This window comes from Micromys minutus (genome assembly GCF_963924665.1).
Source record: "Micromys minutus genome assembly, chromosome: 1".
In the NCBI taxonomy this organism is placed as follows: Eukaryota; Metazoa; Chordata; class Mammalia; order Rodentia; family Muridae; genus Micromys; species Micromys minutus.
Window position 1 is genome coordinate 44,551,709 of NC_137969.1, and position 26,417 is coordinate 44,578,125.

At 39.8% G+C, this 26,417-nt stretch overlaps 1 protein-coding gene across 1 annotated transcript in view; it reads left to right on the plus strand.

Annotated features, from left to right (window-relative positions):
• The window catches only part of WDPCP (WD repeat containing planar cell polarity effector), a 332,845-nt gene that overhangs the window by 126,983 nt on the left and 179,445 nt on the right, over positions 1-26,417 (plus strand). Inside the window, exons 7-10 of the mRNA XM_080936498.1 lie at positions 1,026-1,140; positions 3,191-3,324; positions 6,503-6,694; positions 23,097-23,703. Of these exons, the coding sequence (XP_080792624.1) occupies positions 1,026-1,140; positions 3,191-3,324; positions 6,503-6,694; positions 23,097-23,703 (1,048 nt within the window). The remainder of the gene's footprint in view (positions 1-1,025; positions 1,141-3,190; positions 3,325-6,502; positions 6,695-23,096; positions 23,704-26,417) is intronic.

Consider the following 26,417-nt stretch of genomic DNA (forward strand, 5'->3'; position numbering starts at 1 on the left):
GGGTGCCTTGTGTTGCTCATCTCTCACACATGTCTCAATTCGTCTTAACAGAGTCATAGTCACTAGCTGGGACATGATGCCTAGGTGGGCGGGGGATTCCCCGTGGTGTTTAAGTCTTAGTTGTCTCTGAGTTTGGCTGGCATGCTCCTGATTAGTTTACTAACAATTGGGTTTTTTTCTTCTTATGCCATATGCTATTCCATGATTCATCAGCTTTGAGTCTGCTGCCTTGAAGGTGAAACAATTTCTTCCAATGTTGATATTTCAAAATCTCATAGATAACAAGCACACACATATGCAGAGTCCTTTCAGAAGTTTTAAACATTTGGAGATGAATGAATTAAGCTGCTACAAATGGAAAGGAGTGTTGTAAAATTCTAACGGTTCTATCCAGCCGTCTTTTGTGAACAGCTGCTGGACACTGAAAGGCCACCATTTTTCTACTATTTTTGTTTTTCCTTGTGAAATTATCAATGGTGTGCATTACATGTGGTTTTAAATTTCTTAACATTTTCCTAAGTGACTTGCTTTATAGTATTTTAATGTTTTGGGTTATAAAATCTTTACCTGGGAAAGTGAATAAGGTTTGATGTTCAAATTAGCTGTTTATATTGTAATCGTGGCTTCTTCATGTATTCAGTGAGCAGCAATGACTATCCAAACCTTAAGAAATAGCCTGTAAGTTCCTGATATAAACAATAACCTTTCCAGTGTTTGAGTACAAAATGAAGCAGTTCTTTCTTCTTGAACGCTTTTTAAACATTTAGATGATTAGCCACCTGATGGGTGTGAACCACATTAACTTTCTGTGGACAATTTTCATTGGTGTTCTGAGTGCGTTGAAATGTTACTTTGCCTGTTTCATACTCAGAAAGCTGGTGACTGATTTTAGGGAAGAAAAATAGTAATGTCATGGTTTGAGTGCATGTGAAAAGATCCATGTGAGTTGTATGGTTGGTAAGAAATTTTTTAATGACCCTAATTTTCAGCATATCTTTTTTTCTTCTCCCCTTACCTGGTTTCAGCTCCTCTTTGGTTCAGGTGTGCTGGTGTCCCTAAGCCTTTCTGGGCCTCAGCTGGGGAAAGTGGTGATTGACAGAAGCCTGGTGGGGAAGCTCATCTCAGACACCATCAGTGATGGTAATTATACCCGTGTGCAAATCAATTGCCCACATTAACAGTGGGGTAGGAGAAATACTTTGTCAACAGGTAGACTAATTATTACCACTGGGGACTTGCAAACACAACAAGTAATTGCTTGTAATAGCAGACTTACCACCCCTGGGACCGACACAGGCTTCAACTACTTACTATTTGATGTCTGTGCACTTTACTTCTCGTTAAGTGTTAGGCTCAGAATCTAAGCACTTTCTGATCTTTCCTTTACATTTTGGGACATAATTCTACCATAAAATTTTTTCATTCATTAAAAATGATTTCTCTGTTCTTGACAATTAACATTTTCCCAAATGAATTATGTTTAAGTAGAACAAAGTATGCTGAGGCAGGCAGCCGTGGAATACTCTGAGAAGTCAGTGCCACGTACACTAGGGAAGTCCGGATCTGTTAGGTGACAACACCATGCATGGCTGGTATAAAGCACATTAATAAGATTCTCAAACCATTTATTGAGTAGGAAGTTTACTGATATTTTTTGAGCCATAAAGGTTGCGTGCTGGGTGCCATTCTATTTAACTCAAGAAAGGGACTGTATAAGATATCATCATTTTCATTCTAGTAGGTAAGGAAAGCAATACTTAGCCACTCAGGGTAGTGGCCAGGCTTGTGCAGTTAGTGACGGAGCCGAGATCTGAACACAAGTTCTGACCTCCTTCTTTTCTGCTATACTATGCTGACTATTGATTTTAAGATTCTGTTTCTTTTCTGGGGGCAAAACTAGTCTCAAAATAGGCTATATTATCATGAAAGATTAAAAACTGTCTTAGCGTGAGTAAGAAAGGAAGCTGTGGTGTTGCAGAAAGGACAGAGGTGAGAATGGAAACCCCTCTTCCCGCTCTACACCACTACTTACTTCTGAGTCTGGTCTAGCGTAATCACACAGCCTCATGGAAGAAGTCTGCAGGATGGCTATCCTTAGCAACAGCACTGATAGTAACAGGTGGGGGGGGGGGGAGACTGTGGGCATGGTATTTCCTTCACTCATAGGAGTGTGGTGCCAAGAGAAGTCTGTGAGTGAGTTCTGGTTTCATAGCTCATCACTGAACCCGTCATTGACTTTGCACATAGTGGTGGCTATGATGGTTTCTCATGTTGATGTTGTTCTGTTAGATTGAACGGAGAGCACTCAACACCCTTCTGTCTGAGTTGTCTATCTTCACGTACCCAGAAAGCACTCTAATGGGACATGGTAGTGATGGGGTTCTTGGTGGTCCCCAGCTCCTCCACTGTTGGGCACTATATGTGCATCCAGAGGCAGAGTGAAAAACAGTGCACAAGATGTTCAGTAATTTTCTTTTCCATTTTCTCCCAGAAACAATTCACATAACAATGGCTCTTATATAACCCATGATATTATCTACCTACATAAATTCTTTAGTAAAAGACTGCAGAAATTTTTTTTGTTGATATTCATTATTAAATTTTAATTTATATAATATGCACATTGGGTATAGTGTGTTTTATTTCATTTAGTTTGTAAGTCTTCAAAAGAGGGATGAAAAATTTTTAAATAAAAATTTAATTTGATATAGAACACTGATTACTATCAATCCAGTTTATTCCCAAATGAATATAGGAGCAATACATAAACACAAAAGTATCTTTTTATGCTCTTTTTATTGAGACAGATTCATATTATGTATCCCTAGCTAGTCTCAAACTTTGCCTGCCTCTGCCTTCTACTTGCTGGGATTAAATATGTGCCACAATGCCCAGCCTCTCTTATGTGTTTTGAGCTCTGGTTCCCAAATATTTCCTTTGGTGGTGTCCTCAGGCATTAGTTTATATGGAAATAGTCACTAAAAAAAAGGGGAAATACCAAGCCTACATTGTTGTGTTGATGGTTATGTTATTTCCAGTATCTTTAATGTCATTCAGATATACTTGGGAGATGTTAGTAACTTCGATTAATATTTATTTTCTGACAGCATCTTTTAATAATAATTCAGAGTAAGTGTATTAACTTGTTATAACCTTGTGCTAACTTGGAGTCATTAAATCATTGTTTTAGCTCTCCTCACGGACAGTTTCATTATCTTATCATTTCTGGCACAAAACAAACTGTGTTTTATTCAGTTTACAAAGAAGATGGATTCTCTTGATGTAAACAAGAAGTTGGAAAAACTCTCAGCCTTGGATTATAAGGTAGAAATTTCAATGTATATAGTCATATTTCTACTTATTATGTATAGGTACTCCTGAGACTGCAGAAGTTCATGTCACTGTTTTTATTCTTGAGAGTGTGTGTGTTTGGGGAAGCCTGAGTGTGCTGTTATACCTCACCTGTGGTGAAGGCCTAACAATGGCATACTTAAGCTCCGATCAGAGTTGGCTTGTTTCCTAATGTTCCTATATACTGCACTTCTCCTTCCCCAAGTTTCTCTATAGCTGTTCTGGATTCCACGATGAGAAACGAAAGAAGGGTCATTCAAAGATTAATAGAAATATGATAAGAATGGTAAACCCTCGCATCCCACCCCCAGCTATGACCGAAGAAAACACAAAAGGACATTTCTGTGAGGTGTGTCAGTTTTTCCCTCTGCTAACGCCAGGTCGTTTGTTCTCTGCACCATGGACTTCAGATCTGCTAAGGCAGGGATTTTATTTTAAATGATATGCTTAAATTTCCCACATAACATTCTGACTGGTGGCAGGGCCCCCTTTCTGCAAGGGTGAGCATCTAATGTATTTTCCAGGCTGTTTCAGTTCAAGGCATCTTTTCAGCACTGACCTGTGTTTGCAAGATTGATCCAGCCTCTGTGACGTGGATTTGAGACAGTTCACTGTTCAGTGGGAATGGAGCTGATATACAGCTTTCTTAGAAGCTGTGCACATAGATGCCATCCTCAGGTGTCTACAGCAAAGGCAAAGCAAGCCCTGTGCCTTGTAATTGGCGTGTGTGCTTGGATGCTGATTTTTGTACCTAACTTTTTGTATGTTGGAATTGCTGCTTATTATGATTGGGCTGATTGTGGCATAGGAAAGATTTAATTTGTTTGATAGAAATATGTATTCTCATAAGAGTTTACCATGAAAAACGTTATCTGTAATAAGTTTTTCACTATGATAATAAAATACAATCTCGCTTATATGCCAGATTTGTAGAGTTTCTATAAAATTTGCATGATAATAATTCTTTTTAGGTGGCAGTTTATGATATTCATGTGTATATTTACTAAAAAAAATTAAAGATCCCTTTAACATTCTTATAGGTTTTTCCCCCAAGTAGTTAGGTTGATTTTTAAATGTTGTTTTTTTCCCCCTAATATTGATCTTTAAAATGTATCACTATTCGCTAGCTGGAACCATTTAAATGTTATTTACCTTTTTATTTAAAACTCTATAGGATAGTTCCTTTGTTAGAGGTGGTGTCTTCCTGACTGTGGAGTGGTGGCAATGTGAGCCAAGGAAAACAGCAAGGGTGTTAGCTTGTCTTAAAAAGTATGAGGAACAGGCCTAGTCTTTGGACCTAAGCTGCTCAAACAGAGGAATGAATACTTTCTTTCTGCCTTTGGACTTGGCTAGTTATTGGCACTGTGCGTCATTACTACACAGTATATGACCATGTTTCCTCAAGGAAACACCATGAATTTCATTTCTTGCCTCAGTGTTTGAAACATAATAATTAGTGAACACTGAATAGCAACTGCTCTGTATTGTACAAAAACTAAATATGCCAATCACTCATTTTTAATTTGGCTTTTTCATCTAGAAATTTGTAACATGCCTTCGTGGCAAGCTGGACACCAAATATAATGTGCACTTCTCTTTAAGTATTTAACAATTAAGTTTTTCTCTCAAAGAAAAGAAAAAAATAACAATAATCACATCGAAAACCTAACTATAAGTTTTTAAGCTTAAAAGCATACAGTGCATCTGTGTTTTATCATTGCCTGTTTGGATTTTAAAGCAAGGACGTGTATTGAGTTTTTATAATTCTGATTTTTCTTTCCAGCTCTACCATAATTTAATTATTTCACATTGAGATAATTTTGACAAGAAGAATTTCAGGGTAAATATCCTGAAAGTGTTGACCTTTAACAAGCTTTTCTGTCCACATTTTAAAAATCTAATTCAGTTTAACAGTTGAGAGACAGCGCAAGGAGTTAAATGTTTACTATGGGAGAACAACACTGGTAATTACTTTGATTTTAGTTCTTTTTGATGTGCATTCAGAGGATGAAGAGGTCAACAATATTATGGCCATGCAAATAGAAAAGAGTTTCTTTTGACCATGTTGGGAAAAAAAAACAGCAGAGGATTATTAAAGCATTAACCTTGATTTTAATGGCCTTGGTTGAGTGGTGAGATCACAATTTGGATGAGCCTGATTATTTACTAAATACAATACATAAATGCAGCGGGTTCTTAACACCCATTGCACTCTGGCATTATCGCATTACTACCGTCCTTTGTTGCCTTGCAGACAGGAATATGAAAGCAATCTGTCATGTAGTGAGACTGGCTCCAGAAGCATTTTTCTGATAAGAAGACCCCCTGCCCTTTGCTAGTGTCTGGTCCAGTAGGCTTAGCCATGCGCTTAATCCCCAGAAAGTGGTTCGATTATTGCTGACCAGCAATGGCAAGATAGTTTTTTTTTTCCCTTCCAAGCTATCAACCTTCCATTAATTCCTTAAGCAGAAATACGGTGCAATCTATATTTCCTTGGCATGTGTCACCCAGATGGTGCCGTGCTTATGTTTTCAAATAACCATGTTCCAAAATAACATAGTTTGAATAATAAATTCGACAAATCCTTCCTAAGAAAGAGAAGTGTAATTCTCAGAAGCTGCATAAACTTTCATGCACAACGCCATGGCTTATCCCTTTTATGCAGAATATGTGTATATACGTCTCATATTCTTTTAAGAGATATTTGCCTCAAGTTGCTTTTCCTTTTATTGTTGCCAGTCATTGTTATGTCTTATGTCTTAAACAGTCGTCAGACAGTTTTGGTCAGTAGTACTGATCGTGTGTCATTAATACAGCTGATCCTAAACCCTGTTTGTAAGTCGATGCTGTCAAGCAACCATGACTGTACATTTTGGTATTGATTGGAATTGCTACATCTAGTTCCTCTCTAACTCACATTTCTCTTTTCTTTTCCTCTGCTGAAAATTGGGAGAATTTGAACATATGTCTTTTTTATATATGTGTCAAAAGAATTTGGTAAATTTTGACACCTTCGTAAGCACACATTGAAGATGCATATTTACCTGAGTGTGTGACATTTACAGATGCTTTGATTTTTATTTGAAATAGATGATTTTGCATCCTTTTAAAGAAACATTTTCATATGTTTTGTTTGTCTGTTTACCATTAGATTTCCTATTATGACATACCTGGCCCAGCCAACCGGACAATAGATCGTCACTTAGCTATCAACTCCACTCAGGATCTAATTATTTGCTGGTGGCCACTGCTCAGCGATGATGCTTGGCCTTGGACTCCAATTTCTTCTGAGAAGGACAGAGCCAATGTGCTGCTGCTGGGTTTCATTCAAGGAGGACTGGAGGTACATGTAAAACAAATGTATACATTTATAAAGGGAAAATAAAATAGTATTACTGGTTTATCTATTCTGAAATATATGTGAATTCATTTAAACCTATAATTTATGTCTTAAAATATTCAAAAAGGAAATTGAATATAAAACAAGATTCTAAATGTCCGATAGCTAGAGCAGAAGCAGACAGAGCTAGGGCTGAGGTGATGCAGTGACTGAGAGCACAGGCTTGCAGGTTCAAGCTCTGGCCCTGGCGCCACCTTTACTCAACTTACATTCTGTTTTGTAACATAGAGTTAAATTGATGAAAAAGTCTGAACATTACAGCAACACGTACAGACAACAAACTTCTACTGACACTGTTTGTTGAGGATTTCATGCCTGGAAAAGCTATGTTAACGTTCACCCTTGACAACCATGAGTCACATGCCTATTGTGTGAACACCCCTGTGAAGCCGTACTATCAGGAGGCAAGAATCTGCAAGGAAGGCTGGCTACAGCACAGCCTCGTCTGTCCCTCACAGTGCTGTGGTCTTTTAAATATCACACAGATGAACCTGTGTGTGGTTTTATTTGTACCTATATAGACACAAACTTCTGGGGTTTTTATAATTAAAGAAGAGTTCTCTCCCTTTAAAATATGTAGTTTTAGCTGAGTAAAACAATTCTATTCTAATATTTTCCTCTATAACTTTCAGACTTTAAGAAGTATTTCTCAACATCAATGTTCTAGGACAAAATGAGTGGGTCTGTGCTTTCTCTTTTTCCCACTCATATAAACTTTCAGTCTTTGAGTTTCATTTATTTTGGAGACAGGTTGTTTTGTCTGTCTGTTTGGTTGGTTGGTTTTAAATGTAGCCTACAGATAGTAAGAAGACAGCAACAAGCTCCTGATCCTTTTGCCTCGGCTTCTTGAGTGTTGAGTTTGAAGGCGTGTGTTACCATATCCAGCTTTAGGCTGTCTTTTGATATTGAAGGGTGCTAGTACATGCATACACATGAAATGTATGTTAAGAACTGACCTCTCCCAGTTCTTCTGCAGGAAGCTTTCCCAGTTCTGTGTTCTGGCTTTGGTTAGGTCACTCAGTCTAACTGGCTTTAGTTTTCTTATTTTTAAGTTAGCAAATTTGAACCAAATTAAGTTCACCCCAGGCTGCTGTGGCTCGATGTGCACAGGGATGGGCACTAAAGCGCAGATCTATTTTGGCCATTTTTACTCAGTTCTTTAGCATATGTTGAACCCAAACTCACCTTGATCCAAACTTGTCTTGACCAGCCTTTCCACCGTTGTTTCCTCCTGTAGATGTCTGCTCTGGCCAGATGAATTTACTCACTGATTTGGTTTTCCCATCTCCAGTGTCTGTGTTTTTTCTGCCAGAAGCAGGCAGCAGCTCTAAGCATGATCTGGCATAAGCACTGTGTTTCATCCCAGGTGATGATTACAAGGCACTATCTTGCCTCAAGGACCTCGGTTTAGACCAAGGAGAGACAAATGTGGAAATAAGTACAGGGGGTGTCAGTTTGCTACAGGTGACTGTGTGTAAGATATTGTGGGAGCCATAGGGAGTAATTGATTCTATTTACAGATGGTAAGATTAAAGTACCCACCTTATAGAAGCATCTGTGTTGGTTTTTATAAATTTGTATATGATATGTGAATATCCCTTTTGGTGTTACTGGGAATAATCTAGTCTTGAGCCTCTTTCATGCTGGGTGCAAACATTCTACCACTGAGACATGTCCTAAGTCCACACATGATTTTGAATGACTTATTGCTTAATATACTTTCTGTCGCTTCTGATAGTTCATTATGTGCAATTTATTTTCCTGGCAAGGGCTTTTGTTTTAGGATTTGGTCTTTTAAATTGTCTATCAAAATTCATCTGTTCAAAAAATTTTTTTCCAGAAACACTTGTGAATTTTACTACGCAAAAGCTAAATGTTTTTAAAGGGGGGAAATAATTGTTTTCCTTCATACCAAGACTTAATCTTTAACTGAAACATTTTTAGCATGTCATGAACTAAAGCCACCAGTTGCTAAAGTCATAGTAGTCAGGACTGTTCCTTCAGTGGTTTTTCATTGGCAGCAACAGACTTTTTAAATTAATCACCAGAATAATAAGACAATATGCCTTTAAGTCCTAATGTTATAACCCAAAAGAGAAAAGAATCTTCATGGAGAATAATTGAATAGTTTTCTAAATGTATTTTTCCCATAGGCTTCATCAGAAAAGATAATAAGCTCTTATTTTGACAGTGGCAGAATCCTAGAACAGTTGTTCATCTCCTGGTAATACATTACAGTTGCCTGCAGAGCTTTTGAGACTGGGCCACCAGAAGCCTTCCATCAGACTCCTGTCAGGAGGGGCCTTGGTAATCTGGTTTGGGTTCCCTAGGTGATCTTGTGTACATCCACGTTGAGACCCGCTGCTTTACAGCAAACTTAGAAAATGAAAACGGAAGAATCCTTTTTGCATAACAGACCATGGAAAGGATAAAGCCCACATAGGGCAGCAAATGAGAGTCGTAACAGAGAGTCGAAGTAGAAAATTGGCTTACCAAGCTGCTAAAAAATAAGAAAACAAAGGTAGCAGAAATCAACTCTCTGTGACCAAATTATCTGTCTTCTGAGGGAAAACATTTCAAAATTTATTTTATGGATATTAGAAAACGCCTGGTCCAATTTCACACTACAAAGTTCTAAACAAATATTGTTTATCTTAATTAGAAGCACAGAGCGAGGGGATCTAAGAAAATGATTCTTTTGAAAAAATATGTGATAAGTAATGTAGAAAAAGATATTTTTATTAACACATTCATAAAGAGCCCATTTTATGGGCTAGGAGATAATTCAGTTGTAGTTCAGCCCAAGGACCTTCATTTGATTTGCAAGGCCAAGTAAAAAGCCAAGTGTGAGCCTCACACTGGGAAGCTGGAGACACCGGGTCCCCAAGGCTCTCTGAGCAGCCAGCCTAACCTAAATTGTCAAACACCAGGCCCTTATTAGAGACCCTGCCTCAAAAGAGCAAGGTGGCTGTCCTGAGGAGTAACACTCAGCAGCAGATCTAACACCTCCCTGGACACACCACATGTATGTGCTAAACACATTCATGAGCCTATACATATATATATACGTTTTTGCAGTTTATGTATGAATTGTCATGTGTTATATGGGAACATCTTCATTTACATTTTTTACCCTTTACTTTGTTTTGAGAAGTTTGTATTGTTTTCTTCTTTCTGTCTTGCCATTCACTTTGACAAGAACATCACGATAGCTCATTCTTCCCTTTTATATTTATGAAGCTGCTGTGTCTTTTGTGATGTGTAAACCTGATACTTCTTTCTTCATTGGTGCTCACATCTATCTATTGAGAGACCGCATGTCCTTGCTCATCAAACTATCCATGGACAGGTACGCAGAGCTATGCAATCTAGGACTTGTTAGATCTAGATAAATAGAACCCCCCCCCCCAAACATGCTTTTCTTCTTATAAGATGTTTCGTTGTTTGTGCTCATTTGTTATCTGTTTGGTTGAAACTATTCATGTAGTCCAGGCTGTCCCTGAGCTCCCAGTTGTCTTGCCTCTGCCTTCACTGTGCTAGGATTCAGGCAGCACTACCATATCCACTGTGTCGTATGAATGAACCATTGTTTCGAGACTCTTTTGTAAAGAGCAGTAACTGATGAAAAAGGATTTATGTGTCCAACTTTTGGTACAGTACAGTTTGGCAAGGAATCCAAAAAGTATTAGAGATATTTTCAATGGAAAAGCCAGAATATTTATGAACACCATTGACAACGAGGTGTATCTATGTTAGCTCTTAGATAGGTATATTCTGATTTAGGAAATGTGAGCTTTGTATGTATTTATTTTTAAATACTGGCTTAATTTTTATTTATTACCAAATATAATGCATATAAAGCAAACCACAAAATTAGTACATTAACTTAATGAGCTCTTACAAGCAAAACACCATTGAAATCAGCAGCCATGTGAAGAACCTTCCTGTGCGGTGTCAATTTTACCTGCAACTCTGTTCCCCAAGGGAATAGCTTTCCATCAGCTTCAACCACTTTCTTACTTACTTATATGGTCTTACCACCTGTGTGGACATTCCCAGAAGATGGAGTATGGTATCCATTTAGAGCATCCCAGGGTGTATCTTAGTCTACAAATTCCCAGTAGTCTGTTTCTTTCCTTAAAAGGTTTCTGTTGCAACTCTAGTGTCCATGGACCGGATCTCACATGCTTCTACAGGTTTATAGCTTTGGTGGGAATCTCTGGAGTACTTGTTCTTTTAGCAGCAGGCACATCACTTCAGCTTCATTGGATTTCTTACTTGTTTCTGGTTTTTGATGTTAGCTATTGATGTTCAGTTCCAAGGTTCGTGGATTCATTTACAAAACGGAAATATTATAATTAGATAATCTAATTTTCATTTATTATATGGACTCTTTTGTAAAGTAACACCTCTATTAGCCATATTTAATAAATGTATATTTTCTTACTGTTTGTTGAGATAATAAACTGATCAATAATGAAGGTGTTTGATTTTAATTTTTAAAATAGCATTATTCATAGATTCAAACATTCTATTTTATGTTTATAAGTTATAACTGTGTCTTTCAGAAGATTAGACTACTCCATTTTCTTTCTAGCAAAAGCATATTCAAATTGCTCTCTCTTGTTATGATCTCAGCAATCTTGGTGGCTTCTCTGCTGTCTGGTGTTAGGGCGGGTCACACTTATCTGCTGTCCTCAGCTGACAAGTCTCCAAGACACTACTTGTTTTTAAAGTAAAATGATATTTTTGAGTCAAAGTCAGGATATTAGGGACACTAGCTTATTGCTTCTGGGTTTGTTATTGTCTAAATTTCTTCAGTAGCAATACTTGTATTTAGATACATAGTCATAGTATCTTGATACTGCTAGCTTAATATTAGAGTTCTTACATTTAATTCTTCTATATTACTGCTACACTTCATATTTTCTATTTCAAAACTCTTAGTTTACAGAAATGTGGGGAATGAGCTAGATCACATAATTTCTTATTTTTTTATGTCCTATCTCACACACACGCCTTGTCAGGATAATCATCCTAATGTTACCACTATGATTTTAATTGTTGAGGGTGTTCACTTTTCCCCCGTGTCTTGCTAATTTCTCTCTCTCATTTTAAAATAGTCTAAATTATTATGATATATTTATTTCATATAACTATCTCTTTTAAAATCCTAATCTACTTGTTCGTGGGTATTTTGCTTTGCTATCTAAAAGAATTGTCTGTGGTATATGAAGCTTTAAAGAGATTAAAAAACTTAACGTTACCATAGCTGCTTCAAAATTAGGGACATATGATAAAACTTCTGATTAGAACCTGAACTCTGTGTTAAATTTCTGTGTTTGGGTTCATGTGTTTTTGTTTGTATGTATCACAGTTGGGAACTGTTTGTTGAAAAGTCTGCTTTCTTCATTGGCTTGCCTTTGCTCTTTGTTGAAAATCATTGGGTTTCTATTCTGTTCCATTAAGTATTTGCCGATTCTTTGATAAAGTAAGTCTTTGATACATTGACTACTATAAAAAGTAGTTTTATAGATTGGAAGACTATATGAATACAGACATGTAAGGTTGTAGCTTACCCAGACCATGAGGTATGGATGCAAGAATGTTCATGCTACCTGGGAGACGTGTTTATCTTTGTAAATCTTTTTAATGCTTATTAGCATTTATGCATTCATCTATATACAAATGTCAGAATTAGAAAAAGTTAAAAATAGGGAATACATCTACTTAAAACCAAATGCTACTATTTCTTTCAAAAGCTTAGTTGTTTTGGGGTGTGTGTGTGCAATAAACTTTATTGATGGTATTTAAGAGAGTAGGGAGGGCTCCCTAGGCCCCTTCTGTTATTATGGGGGTCTGGGATGGAAATTTTGAGGGAGATGCTCAGTGTTGGGGGCCAAGTTGGGATGGGGACTCCTCAGCAACTGAGGGCCTCTCTCTTGCTCTCAGTGTCCTTGCTGGGGTGGGTGGTCCAGGGATTCTTACTCCTTAGAAGCCATGTAGGCCATAAGGTCCACCACCCTGTTGCTGTAGCCGTATTCATTGTCATACCAGGAAATGAGCTTCACAGAGTTGTCATTGAGACAATGCCAGCCCCAGCATCAAAAGTGGAAGAGTAGGAGTTGCTATTGAAGTCGCAGGAGACACCCTGGTCCTCAGTGTAGCCCAAAATGCCCTTTAGTGGGCCCTCAGCTGCCTGCTTCACCACCTTCTTGATGTCATTATACTTGGCAGGCTTCTCCAGGTGGCATGTCAGATCCACAACAGATACATTGTGTGCAGGAACACAGAAGGCCATGCCAGTGAACTTCCCATTCAGCTCTGGGATGACTTTGCCCACAGCCTTGGCAGCACCAGTGGATGCAGGGATGATGTTCTGGGCTGCCCCACGGCCATCATACCACAGCTTTCCAGACAGGACATCCATGATCTTCTGAGTGGTAGTGATGGCATGAACTGTGGTCATGAGCCCTTCCAGGATTCCAACGTTGTCATGGATAACTTTAGCCAGGGGGGCTAAGCAGTTGGTGGTGCAGGATGCATTGTTGACAATCTTGAGTGAGTTGTCATATTTCTCATGGTTCACACACATCACAAACATGGGGACATCGGCTGAAGGCATGGAAATGATGATCCTTTTGGCCCCACCCTTCAAGGGGACCCCGGCCATCTCCATGGTTGTGAAGATACCAGTAGATTCCACGGAATACTCAGCACCAGCATCACCAGCAGGATCTCACTCCTGGAAGATGGTGATAGGTGTCCCATTGATGACAAGCTTCCCATTCTCAGCCTTAACTGTGCCATTGAGTTTGCCATGGGTAGAGTCATACTGGAACATGTAGACCAAGTAGCTGAGGTCAGTGAAAGGGTGGCAGCAATCTCCACTTTTTCAGATGCAGAGCAGAAGGAAGCTTGGTAACCAGGCTCCCAATATGGCCAAATTTATTCACACCAACTTTCACCATCCTCCCTTCAGGACAAGGATGGCACTGCGGGAGAAGATGTGGCTGTCTCTAGAACAGGGAGGAGCAGAGAGCTCAAAAGTTTTTATTTTTATTTGTTTATGTATGGTGTGTGTGTGTGTGTGTGTGTGTGTGTGTGTGTGTGTGTGTGTGTGTGCATAAGAGCACACATGTGGAGTTCAGAGGAAAACTTTTGAGGGTCAGTTCTCCCTTTCACCATATGACTTCAGGGGATCAAACTGAGGACATCAGGCTTGTTGGCAAGTGCCTTTACCCACTGAAATGTGTTGCTGGCCTGAATCTCACTTTTTTTTTAAGATGCTGTGTTTGATTGAATATGTGGAACCATTTGCTACTTCTTATAGAAGTTAGTATACTGTGTTACAGAACAACATAGAAATAACTAAAACAACTGAAGGGGAGTCTCTGACCCTTTTATACGCAGAAAACGACTCCATGTTTATAAGGAACCACACAGATGTGGTATGTATAATAGCTTCATTTTTCAGTAGTAAGCCATATGGTGAAGGGAAGAACTGACCCTCAAAAGTCTTCCTCTGAACTCCACATGTGTACTCTTGCACACACACACACACACACACACACACACACACACACACAGAACTAGAAACAACATAAGTATCTGTTGCTCTTTCAAGTTTTGCAATAAGGATGCACAGGAGAAATAGTAATAGAATTCAACATATATTGAACAGACTATATAGGAAAGCAAATACTATATTTTGTTTTAATATATAGTTGCTGAATTAAATGTTTTTTATCATGTTTGAGGTATCTCATCATGTACCTCAGTATTATAGCCAATAGCTTATAAAAAAGAGAGATGTTTCTTCCTAAGCCTGTGTGCTGCTTCTTGTCAATTTGATACAAAGCTACTTATATCTTAGAAGAAAGAATCTTATTTGAGAAAATGTCTTTATAAGATTAACCTGCAAACAAGTTTATAGGATATTTTCTTAGTTATGTTAGTTAGTTAGTTAGTTAGTTAGTTAGTTAGTTAGTTAGTTAGTTGGTTGGTTAGTTAGTTAGTTAGTTAGTTTTGGAAGAGTCCAGCTAATTGTGGGTAATATGGACCTGGGGTAAATTAGAAAGCAGGCCGAGCAAGCCAGTGAGCAACACTCCTTCATAGCCCTGCATCAGTTTCTCCTTCATGTATCTGCCTTGGTTTTCTGTCCTGACTCATAAGCTTTTAGATGAAATAAACCATTTCCTCCCCAAGATGCTTTTGCTCATGGTATTTATCACAGCTATAGAAAATCCAACTAAAATAGTCTATATTATATTTTGTTATATAGTAAGATTGTTGTAAACATGCTTGCTTCCTGTGGAAATATATTTTGTGTTCCCTTCTAAAAGAGGGTGGGAGGGGAGAGGGAGAGAATATGATAATATGAAGGAGATGAATACAGACCCAGTGCTGCCAGTAATTCACTTAGTCTAGTGACTGAGGAAGGAGAACCACAGGTTCAGTATGTGCTGAACAACTGAATGAGACCCCATGTATAAACTTAACTAACAGGCTGTAAATATAACCCAGTGGTAGAATGCTTGCTAAACAAATGTGTGTTCTCTCCTGATCTCTCTCTCTCTCTCTCACACACACACACACACACACACACACACACACGCCAGCTTAAATCAGGCAAATAAATACATATTTTATGGTACATGTGGAGGGTGGAGTGCTATATAGAAGACTAAACTCTACTTGTGTGATTTTCTTAAATCTCAGAGGGATAAATTGGGCAAAATGAATTACACTATGAGATAGTTTAATAACATTTACGCAAACCTATAAAACAATGGCTCAATGTTCTTTGTGATTATTCTAGACTGATGAATAATAATGTACGTAAGGACAAATACCAAATGCATAACAATGTTGCCTCTGGGGCGGGATAGAAGGAAATGGAGCCTGGCAGGCTTCAACTTATATGTGATATTTTATTTTTAAAATGAGGCAAAAAGATAGTATTTCCTAAAGCTGTTTTTCACATATTTTTCTCTCCACTTTTATGTGTATATTGAATGTTTCATAAAAAGAAGTAAAAATAAAATGTACTTTTTATCTTCTGTTCCTAAAAATTCTGCAAAGTGATGGAGAGAATGTAGATTTCAGAGTAAATCCTAGTGATAAGCTAAGAACTTCTGGCTGCTGCATAATCTTTTAAGTAACCTGTTTACCTACTGGTGAAGTCAGTGCCAGAAGAGGCCTCTCTTTAAATAATTTCCCTGATTTGCATATTGGGTGACTTTTAAAAGATTCATGAAAGATACCCTCTCTAGCTGAACATGAAACTTGAAGATCTGAGCCAGCCTCTAACTCACTATGATTTCGTTTCTGCTTTCTCTTTCTTTCTGAGTTTGAAGCTTTCTTTCCTGAATGGTCATCAGTCATACTGACTGATATGGCTTTCTTTTCCTGCACTGATCCTGGGTGAATTTTATCTAATTATTTTCAGATTGTGTGTGTGTGTGTGTGTGTGTGTGTGTGTGTGTGTGTGTGAAGTGCCTTCAGAATTCCGTAGGAACTTGCTGTGTAGCTTCAACTCCTGACCATGTTGCATCTCCCTACAAAACTGGGATTATATGTGTGTGCCACCATTCCTGACAAAGTTGGCTTTCTTTAAAGAATGAAAATGAAGATTCATCATAATGAACCTTCAGTTGGTTTAACTAAAAGCAGACTGGTTTAAACTTGGCTAAAACCATTTTTTAGGACATTTTAGAAACACCCGATTGTTTCTTCTGCCTGAGTTTTTACATTTTTAACATTTTCCACCACACGGTTTTAATGTACACACATGCACATACATACTGGGTCACGACCTTTCAGAATGAAGGTCTCCCCTACTTGGCTACCTCTGATGTCAGATACCCCTGGTTGGCATTGACCATTTAAAATAAATCAAATAAAACTACCCTCTCAAAGAAAAATTACAGATTTTTTTTCTCCTGCTTTCTTTATGTTCCTTCCTTATTGAGTTTTTTTCTTCATATGAAAGCAGAAAGCATTGCCTTGGATTTTCAGACGTTCTTCTGACTTATTGCATTTTGAGTCTTTTTTTATTCCTCAATAATTTTATCTTACTTAAAATGTATTCAGTGCCTTATTGAGCCATTGTCATATACCAAGTACAGTGATAAGTCTCATAAATAGATGCAATGCACTGAATACCAGCTTCCAGTCTGTTTTCTCTATGTAAATGTTCTCCCACGTGTATCTAAGCATCAACCCTAAGTCCTAAGTGAGAAATACAGATCTTATTCAGTGATCAGTGCCTTTTGTTCTTTGTGTTGTCTGTAGAACTGGCCAAGGAACCAGTCTTGCTTTTCAGGACCAGGGATAAAGGTGACTGTTGAAGGTGCTTCTGTCCCCTGTGTATCTGTTGTCATTTTAATTCTGTAGCAGTCTTACACCACATGTGAATCTAACCTTCTCAGAGGAGAAAGCTAGAGATGTCAGGGGATGGGGGGGGGGGGGAGCTTGCCCAGGACCCCAGGATGGAACTGAGGCCATTCTCATCTGTTGACCTTGGAGGGACAGTTGGGTTCAATCAGGATCAAATGCTACAACCAAGTAGATAAAATACTTTTAACATACTTGTATTTTGGCTATTCATGTTAACAGATCATTCTGAGAGTTAAAAACCCAACTCCATTTGTTCTTTACATAATTTTGTCAATAGAGTCCAAAGCACTATAGTAGTGAATAATGGTAGATGAGCAGTATTAGCTTATATTTAGGTAATTTTTATTTTGAGGAGGCAGTTTTATTTGGTTCATTTTAAAGATAATTTACCAATTACATTCCGATCAGGAGTATACCATTTTCAGAACAATTTATCTGACCTAAGAATGAAGCATTCTTAAGGACAATCATCTACCACGAGGACTTCCTCCAAATTTCTGTAGTCATACTATACAGGATGGCTCTTAGAATCAGGGCAGCCAGAACAACTCAGCACATGCATTCTCTTTCACCTCTTTCTTCTTCCCTGTCTGGGGACTCCTCCCCCATGCATAAGGTTACTGATGTCCTCTGATCTCAGAGGGTCCTGCCTAGGCTGTAGGTCATCAGTATCCCATCTCTCTGACTGTCATAGTTCTTATCCCCAGAGTCTAGGCCTATGGTACCCATTTTGTAGCTCTGAAACGACTGAGATGTGTGACGAGGGGTGTGGTCCAGTTTTCCTGTTAGCTCAGTCATTGAAAGCTGGCCCTGCTCCCACAGAGGGCTGCAGGCCAGTCTCAGGCCTGTGCTGGAAGGCTCACAGGTTGCCTGGGACTTGATCTCCACACCTGTACATAGCCCTCCTAACATGCAACACACAATAGTTAGAAAGAAAATAAATCTTAAATGTAGCACAATACCTTGAAACCAAAACTTATGTATCTAAAGTGTTATTTTTGTTTGTTTGTGTTTTTGTTTTGTGGGGATTAAACTTTAGTGGGGCTTTGTTTCTGTTTTGTTTGGTAGTGTGGGGATTAAACCTGGGCTCTCACTGATTCCAGGTAAGCCCTTCACTGTCAAGCTACACCCAAGTCCGTGGCACTCTTAGTGATACCACGAAAACCTTCTTTTCCCTTGAGTGGATATCAACAATAGTAGCAAAGCATGGCCTGAGTCCTGTCAGAGAGGGTCTCTGGAATCCCACCACCTAAAAACAAACAAAACAAAGATTTGGAAACCCGAGTCCTGGACTCTGATTCCTGAACCCTGACCTTGTAACTTGGAGACTGCTGCCATCTTACTGAGCCCTTTTATTGAAGCTGTCTTGGTATGAGTTCCTATTTTCCTCAATATCTTATAGTCATTAGCATCTCCAGTTTCCTTCCATTTTAAATATTCAGTATGACCAAAGGGTTTTATTAGAAAACCTTGAATGTTCTAGAGGTTTACTTCAACCAGCTGTGCAGGGTTTTAGTTGCATTATATTTATAGCTTTAAAAAAGTTATGGTGAGTTTACCATTAGCACAGTGTTTGCTCCTTCACAGGTATAGAACAGTGTGACAACATAGTTGTGTTTCAAGCTTATAGTGAAAATGAGTACATAGGACTAAACAGCTAAAACAGAAGACTACATATCATAACATACGCACTGGCTGAGGATGGAAAACACTTCGGGAGGTAGGGTTGGATTATAATCTGGCAGAGACAGATGCAGATACTTACAGCCAACAGTTTGACTGAGCCTCAGGACCCACGTGGAAGAGTTAGGGAAAGGACTGAAGGAGCTAAAGAGGATTGCAACGCCATAAGGAACGGCAGTTTCAACTAATTTGATCCCCCAGAGCTCCCAGACACTAAGCCACCAACCAAAGAGCATACACAGGCTGGTCCTGTGGCCCCCACTACATATGTAGCAGAGGACTGCCTTGTCTGGCCTCAGTGGGAGGGGATGCACTTAGTCCTGTGGAGGCTGATTGCCCCATCAGGGATTCTAGAGGGGTGAAGTGGGAGTGGGTGGGTGGGGGAGCATCCTCTTAGAGGCAAAGGGGAGGGGTCTTGTGGAGGGGGACAACATTCGACATGTAAATAAATAGTAAAAAGAATATAACCTGTCTGGAAGGGACTTAGAAAACTAGGATAATTTTGGTCTACTTCTGTATCCATTACTTTCCTCTTGATGTAATACAATATCTGACAAAAACAGCTTAAGGGAGGAGAGTTGATTTCAGCTCACAGTCATGGAGACATCCCTCATGGGGAAGGCCTGGCAGTAGGAGCTTGAGGAGGGAGCTGCTCATGTTGCATTTGCAATCAGACAGCAGAGGACAATGGACTCTTCCAGGTGGCCTCTCCTTTTCCTCAGCTCAGGACTCCAGCCCGTGGAATAAGCACCTGCAGTTAAGACAGGTCTTCCCTCTTCGATGAATCCAGTCAGTCTCTCGCAGCTTGGTTCCCTTTCTTCTTGTGATTCAAACATCCTGACCAAAGCAGCTTAAAGGAGGAAGTGTTTATTCTAGCTCACCGTTCAAGGCATAGTCTGCATGGTGGGCAGTTGAGGTGTTCACAGTCAGAAGAGAACAGTGGGTACACTTGTGCTCAGCTCACCCTCTCCCTTCGTATAGAATGCTGGAGCCCTTGTCCAGGGAAATGGTGCCACCGGCAGTGGGCAAGTCCTCCCACATCGATCAGTGCAGTTGAGACCATGGCTCACAGACACTCTTACTGACATTTGCCACAGGTGAATCCCAAGTTCTGTTAGGCTGACTGTACTGTCACACGTGCTGCCTCCTACACAAGTTTTTAATGCTGTCTCGAAGTTTTCTCTGCCAACAAAATAGGCCATTGTGTTTTAATCTGCCTCATTCAGGTTTTCAGGACATGACAAATTGTTTTTTTGAAATAGCCTCTAGTCTGATTGTTGATGAAGCCCTTGTTCCTGTCTGAAAAGCCTCACAAGGGAGGCTAGTCTGTAGTGACTTCCCGATCTCCTGATCTGCTCTGGCAGCATTCTCAAACTGAGCTCCTTCCACGAGTGATTTAAAAACCTTAAAGAGCACACGATCAGCAGCTCTGCTTGTCTTGGAACCAACTTTCTGCATGACTTTTCTTACTGCTGTGACAGAACTGGGCAGAACTTTAGAGCATTCAGCCTACCCTAGAGGGTGTGGTACGGTAGTGGGGCAGCCCTGTCTATGGGGCCAGTAGTATGATACAACTGTCCACTTTTGGCAGGCAGGAAATAGAAAAGCCACATAAAATCTTCAAAGGACTACTGCCCTTAGTGACTTACTTCTGCTACTGAGCCTCCCCCCCAACCTCCAAAGTATCTACTGCCTACAAAATAGCTACCCAAGGAAAACATGTGCTTCTGGGAGAGGATTGTTTTTAATGCTGTGTTTCTAGGACCAGTGTCTAGTACATAGCTTGTATTAAAATATTTACTAAACATAGAAAGAAATGGAAGCACAAATGGTACAAGGGAAGAAAGGAATTTGGCGTGACCTATTATGGTATATTGTGTTCTAGGCACAGAATAAAATAAGATTTGAAGAGGAAAGTGAAAGAAAATCATGCAGTTTAGAGATTGAATTGGTACTGATGTGTTAGGCTAATTCTTAAAACATCAAGAGGTGAAAAGAGCTCATTTGGGAAGAAGCTGGCACCTAGGCATGGAGGCCTAAGATCAGATCTCCAGCACCTCATCACTTGGAATCACTTGTAGTCCCAGTGCTAGGGAAGCAGAGACAGGAGGATTCCTTGGGTTTCTGGCCAGCCATGCTGGTGAATTGGACAGTACCGGGTTCAGAGACACTGTTTCCAAGGATACCCAGCATCTACCACAGACTTTTGTGTGTGTGAGACAGAAGCACAAACTTGGGTCAGTGCTCATTCCTGTCCCTGGCCCAAATTCAGTAACATCCCCACAAAAAGAAACAGTTTGGCTCACAAAGAGCTGTTAAGATAGCTAAATGAGTTGCAACAATAATCCCTCCAGATGCAGACCCACACTTGGTAGGTCTAGGGCAGAGCTGGGGAACCGGGAGGAAGAGGGAGAGGAAGGTTTGTGGAAACTGGGTGTTTAGGTCACCAGGAGAATAAGGCTCACAGAATCAACTAACCAGGGCTCATAGGGGCTCACGTCTCTGAGATGGCAATCATGGAGCCCGTGTGGTCCTCTGCATATATTATACAGTTGCGTAGCTTGGTGCTCTTGTGGGACCCTAACAGTGACAAAACACTGACTGTTTTGTCTGCTCTTGGAACCTTACTCCTCATACCGTGTTGCCTCATTCAGCCTTGATGTGAGAGTATGTGCCTAGTCTTAATGTATTTTGTCAGGTCATATTCAGTGGATGTCCCTGGAGGCCTGTTCTTTTCTGAAAGGAAACGGAGGAGGCGTGGATCTGGGAGAGAAGGGAGCTGGGTGAGACCTGGGAGGGATGGAAGGAGAGAACTGGAGTGGGGAGGTAATATATGAGAGAAGAGTATGAATAAATAAATAATTTGGTACAGTTTCACATATAGGAAAACAACTTCAGTGGGTTGTATTGCCAACCCAGAGACAGATCTCAGTCAAATATAGTCAGGTTCTGCATAGGTGCATGTCCTATTTTCTTTCTTTCCTTTTTTTTTTTTTTTTTCCTTTTCTTTTTTTTGATAGTGGTATCTGGAAACTAATGTGTGCTGATAGTAGGTCTAGTTCTGAATGAGTTAATTCACTAAGTATGTGAGCAGTTAGAATAAGTAAATAGCAAAAAGGAGAAACACACACACACACACACACACACACACACACACACACACACACACAGAGAGAGAGAGAGAGAGAGAGAGAGAGAGAGAGAGAGAGAGAGAGAGAGAGAGAGAGAGAGAGAGTCATCAAATCAGCAGTGCTCAGAATACCCACTGGAAAAAGCTGGGCTTTGTCTCCAGGCTGAACAGGATGTGGTGGAGTCTCCAGCTCCTCTATCCACTGCAGGCCTGTGAGACTGAACAACGGTGGCTCAACTTCTAGCTGTTCTCAGGTGCAGCCAGTGGCCTCTCCAAGACAAGGGACAAGTGTACAACCACCCCACTGCTAAGCCTAACTTCTCAGTGATTCAAATTTTTATCAAAATTGTTACTCAATGTTTCTCCATCATTTTGTGGTTTACTTCTTGAGCAATTTATTTAATGGCACTTTTTCCTGCCTACTGTTTACATTTGAATAAGCAGGTAGCTTGTTTTCATTTGTCTCCTGCATTGGTGTTTCTGTGGGCAAATAAATTTTTTTCTTTTCTTCACTAACAATGCTTTTTCATTGTTTTTCACAAGCTTTAAAATATTTCATTTAGTACTTTTTAGTTTCTTATCTCATTTTAAAGCTAACATACTACATTATTTCTATTGACAATTTGTTTATACAATAAACATCAATCTGTCATATTTTGTCTTTATGATAGCAAAATAATTTTGTAAGACTTAATAGAGTGTTAATGCTTTTTCCCTTTGTCTACTCAGGCAATAATTTATTATTAACAATTTCAAAATGGTAAGGGTAGTGAGTGGAAAAGAGATTATTATTAATCCTTTAAAGTTTTTCTAACTTCTAAACATATTCTGTTGGTCTTATTTTAGTAAAATTTCATTTTACTAGTTTTTATATATCATTATACATATACAACTTTAAATGATTTTTCAGACTTATTTAAAACTAAGTGTTAGGTTTAAAATCATGTAGTTGAATTCCCATAGCTGTGCTGAAACCTGTGCGCTCTCTGTGTACTATTGTCTCTAGCTGTTGCTGGTATCTAAGGTGCAGTTTCATGTCTTATGTGGATTCTGAATTAAAAAACTGTCCAATGCTTGGCAGCTGAAGCAAAACTAAGGTCTGTCCTAAAGTATTTGGCACAATTCTTACAGGTTCTGAGTTCTGTTCGCACAGAATGGAATCCTCTGGACGTTCACTTTGGCACCAAGCAACCTTATCAGGTGTTCACAGTGGAGTGCTCTGTCAGTGTAGACAAGAAGCCCATGGCTGACAGCTGTATCTATGAATCTGTCCGGAACAAACTCCATTGCGTGTCGGTTACCAGAATACCACTAAAGTCGAAGGCCATCAGCTGTTGCAAGAATTCTACAGAAGACAAACTGATTGTGGGCTGTGAAGACTCTTCAGTGGTTCTCTATGAAGCGCACCGTGGATTGACTGTCTTGGCCCAGGCTGAACTTATGCCTTCGTTAATAAGCTGCCACCCAAGTGGGGCCATTCTACTGGTTGGCAGCAACCAAGGGGAGCTACAAATATTTGACATTGCTCTGTCCCCTATCAAGATCCAGCTCTTGGCAGAAGATTGCTTACCAAAGGAGACTCTACAATTCAATAAATTCTTTGATGTTTCAAGCAGTCTTGTTCAAATGCAGTGGATAGCTCCTCCCATTTTCCAGAAGCCTAAAAGAGGAGAAATCTGTGACCTCCTCTTCCTCAGGTTCAACAGAGGACCTTTGGGTGTTCTGTTGTTTAAATTTGGTAAGTCAAGTAGCCTGGTAGGCACCTTGTTTATGTTGTGATATATCTGAGGCATCAAATTTTTCTTCAAATGTCAGCTTTCTGCTTGTCATCTCATAAGAATGTCTGCCTTTCAACAATTGCCTGTAGGTTCCTTGAAAACACTTGGGGCAGTTTATAACTAGCAAAGAAATATTGAATACTGAAGACTCCTGAAACTGTCTAAGTTGTCCATAATGATGAGTAAAAAGTATGAACTTTCAGAGCTGAAGCGATGACTCAGAGGTTAAGAATGTTTACTGTTCTTTCAGAGGACCCAGGCTCAGTTCCCAGCATCAACATGGTACTTCACATCTATCTGTAACACCAGTTTCAGGGGATCTAATGCCCTCTTCTGGATTCTCCAAGCACTGTACACATTTGGTATACATAAACTCACACATACACACACAGTATTTTTAAAAATTTGAACATTTACTTCTAGTGTTTTTGAAATAAATTGTCTAAAATATTCCATAAGAAACAGGTAGATCAGGATTTAAAAATTAACTTTTTTGTTCATCATGAAAGCCTGTGTTATAGAATATAGCCCTTTTATATAAAAATTATTTTAGATTACCTATGTTGCTGTGCAGGTTGGAATTGGGTAGAACAAATGTTTAAAAAAACAAGTCAGATGCTTAGTTAAAATTTACTAAAGGCCTTTGTGTAACTTTACGGTCCTGGTTTTTGTTTATTTGTTGTTTGTTTTACTTTTAGATAGAAGTGTCTAAAGAGTTTTCTTGATGTTTATAATGTTCATAAATTATAAAGTAATAAAGCTCATTTCTAGTAGGGCTTCTTAGAGTGAAATATTCTGATAACCGCTATCCTTTTGTAGCTCTGGAAGCCAGAAAGAACAAGAACTACTTTAGGTAGTCTTGTATACTTTGACATTCTTTGAGGGACTTAGGTTGACAACCCCCCTTCTTTTTTAAATTAAAACACATATGTATTTGAAAACCTTGCAGGATTTGCGGTGGGTGCAGAGCAAGATCTTAAAGACATTGAGGTGTTTGTCAAGCAATGATCACTTCTCTGTTTTCACATTGGTCTACTTGCCCCAAATTGAACGAAAAAAGAAAATCTAGTGGAAGTTGTGGGCTTGCATTTGGAAGCCTCACATGGAGATCTCTGGTCTGGCTAGGTGCATGGGTTCCGGAGAAGGAAAGAGCTTGGAGAGTGGCTTCTGCTGCCTAACCTGCTGGTGTTGCCATGCCTCTGTCTCCACCCCAGGACTTTGGGCTGGGCTGAGCCAGGGGAGGCCTTCGGCAGGGTGTGCAGGAGAACTTCTGGTAGCAATTTTGGGAGAGCAGATCTCTTCCCACGTGGTGTTACAGCTACTATCACAGAAGCTCTCAGATGATGGAGTAATTCCTGTACACCTTTAATGTGTCTGGATAGGCTTCTTTTATACAGTTTGGGGATGGTTCAGGGTTTGGCAGCCAGTACTTCCTATTGGCTTGGCCTGAGAGCTTGGGGATACCTCATCTACATATTTGGGGGTGTGGTCCTGCTTCTGTGTGACTAGACTGTCTTTTTTTTTTCTCTGAAAACAATTTACTAATCATCAATCAATAAATAGAGATCAGAAGTCTTCATCAGAAACCAGAGAGCTGACAGAGGTTGAGGTTTAAGTTCAGGCGAAAAGAATCTCAGGCTGATGGCAGCTATGACGGTGACAACCGCAGGTGCATAGAGGAAAGCTGTTATCGGGGGGTCTTGGAGGTGGGGGCTAGGGAACGGGAGCCTCCTCCTCCCCTGAGGCTTGCCTCTCCTTTTCAGCATCAATCCACTTCTGTGGTGCAATCATTTTCTTTGGCCCATGGGGCGGCGGGCCAATGAGTGCCTCAATGTCCTCATAGTTTATCACTTCCTTTTCCTCACCTGGAGGAGTGACTTGGGGCATGTCCTATGTGACTCAAACTCTCTACAGAGGCTGTAGGGGCCTTAGCTACGTGAGAGGGGCCTGATTTCCCAGAAGACTAAAAAGCCACCTACTGTCCCTCAGGGTTCCCAGGGCTTCATCTTATCCCAACAAGGAATCAGGGTACCTCTCACAGGCCATGGCCCCACAGGAAGTGACCTGACTGATCCAAGGGACAGCTGTGCTTCTTGTCATAGGAGAAATGCTGCAGACTCTGCTCATAACCTTAAAATTGTCCAAAAATGTTTGGAGTCTCTGTTATTGTGAGATAATCCAGTTATATTTTACCCAACTACATTTTAACAGTTGTGTGTCTCCATACACAACACTAATTAAAGTAGATGCTTGATGTCTATTAAAACATACACAATCTACACAGTCTCTCCCCCTTTCTCTCTCTCTCTCTCTCTCTCTCTCTCTCTCTCTCTCTCTCTGTGTGTGTGTGTGTCTGTCTGTCTGTTTCTTATCTACCTTTTCTTTTCTTCATTCTCCCCATACCCCTTTAAATGACATAGTCACTTGTCAAACAGAATGCTGTCTGTCCACGCATACCCAGCATCCCTTCCACCCTCCCTTGTCCGCCTCCTCACAACAGCTTTGCAAAAAGCACAGTTTTGTCTTCCTATCTCTAGCACATTTGCCTTCTTACTAAAGTAAACAGGCTCTCAGTGTAGGGATTTAGAGGGCTTCCTGCTAATTGCCAGCTTGTAAACTTAATTGGACTGTTTCCCTGGGCACTGTTCCTAAATCAATTAGGCAATGAGTTGGC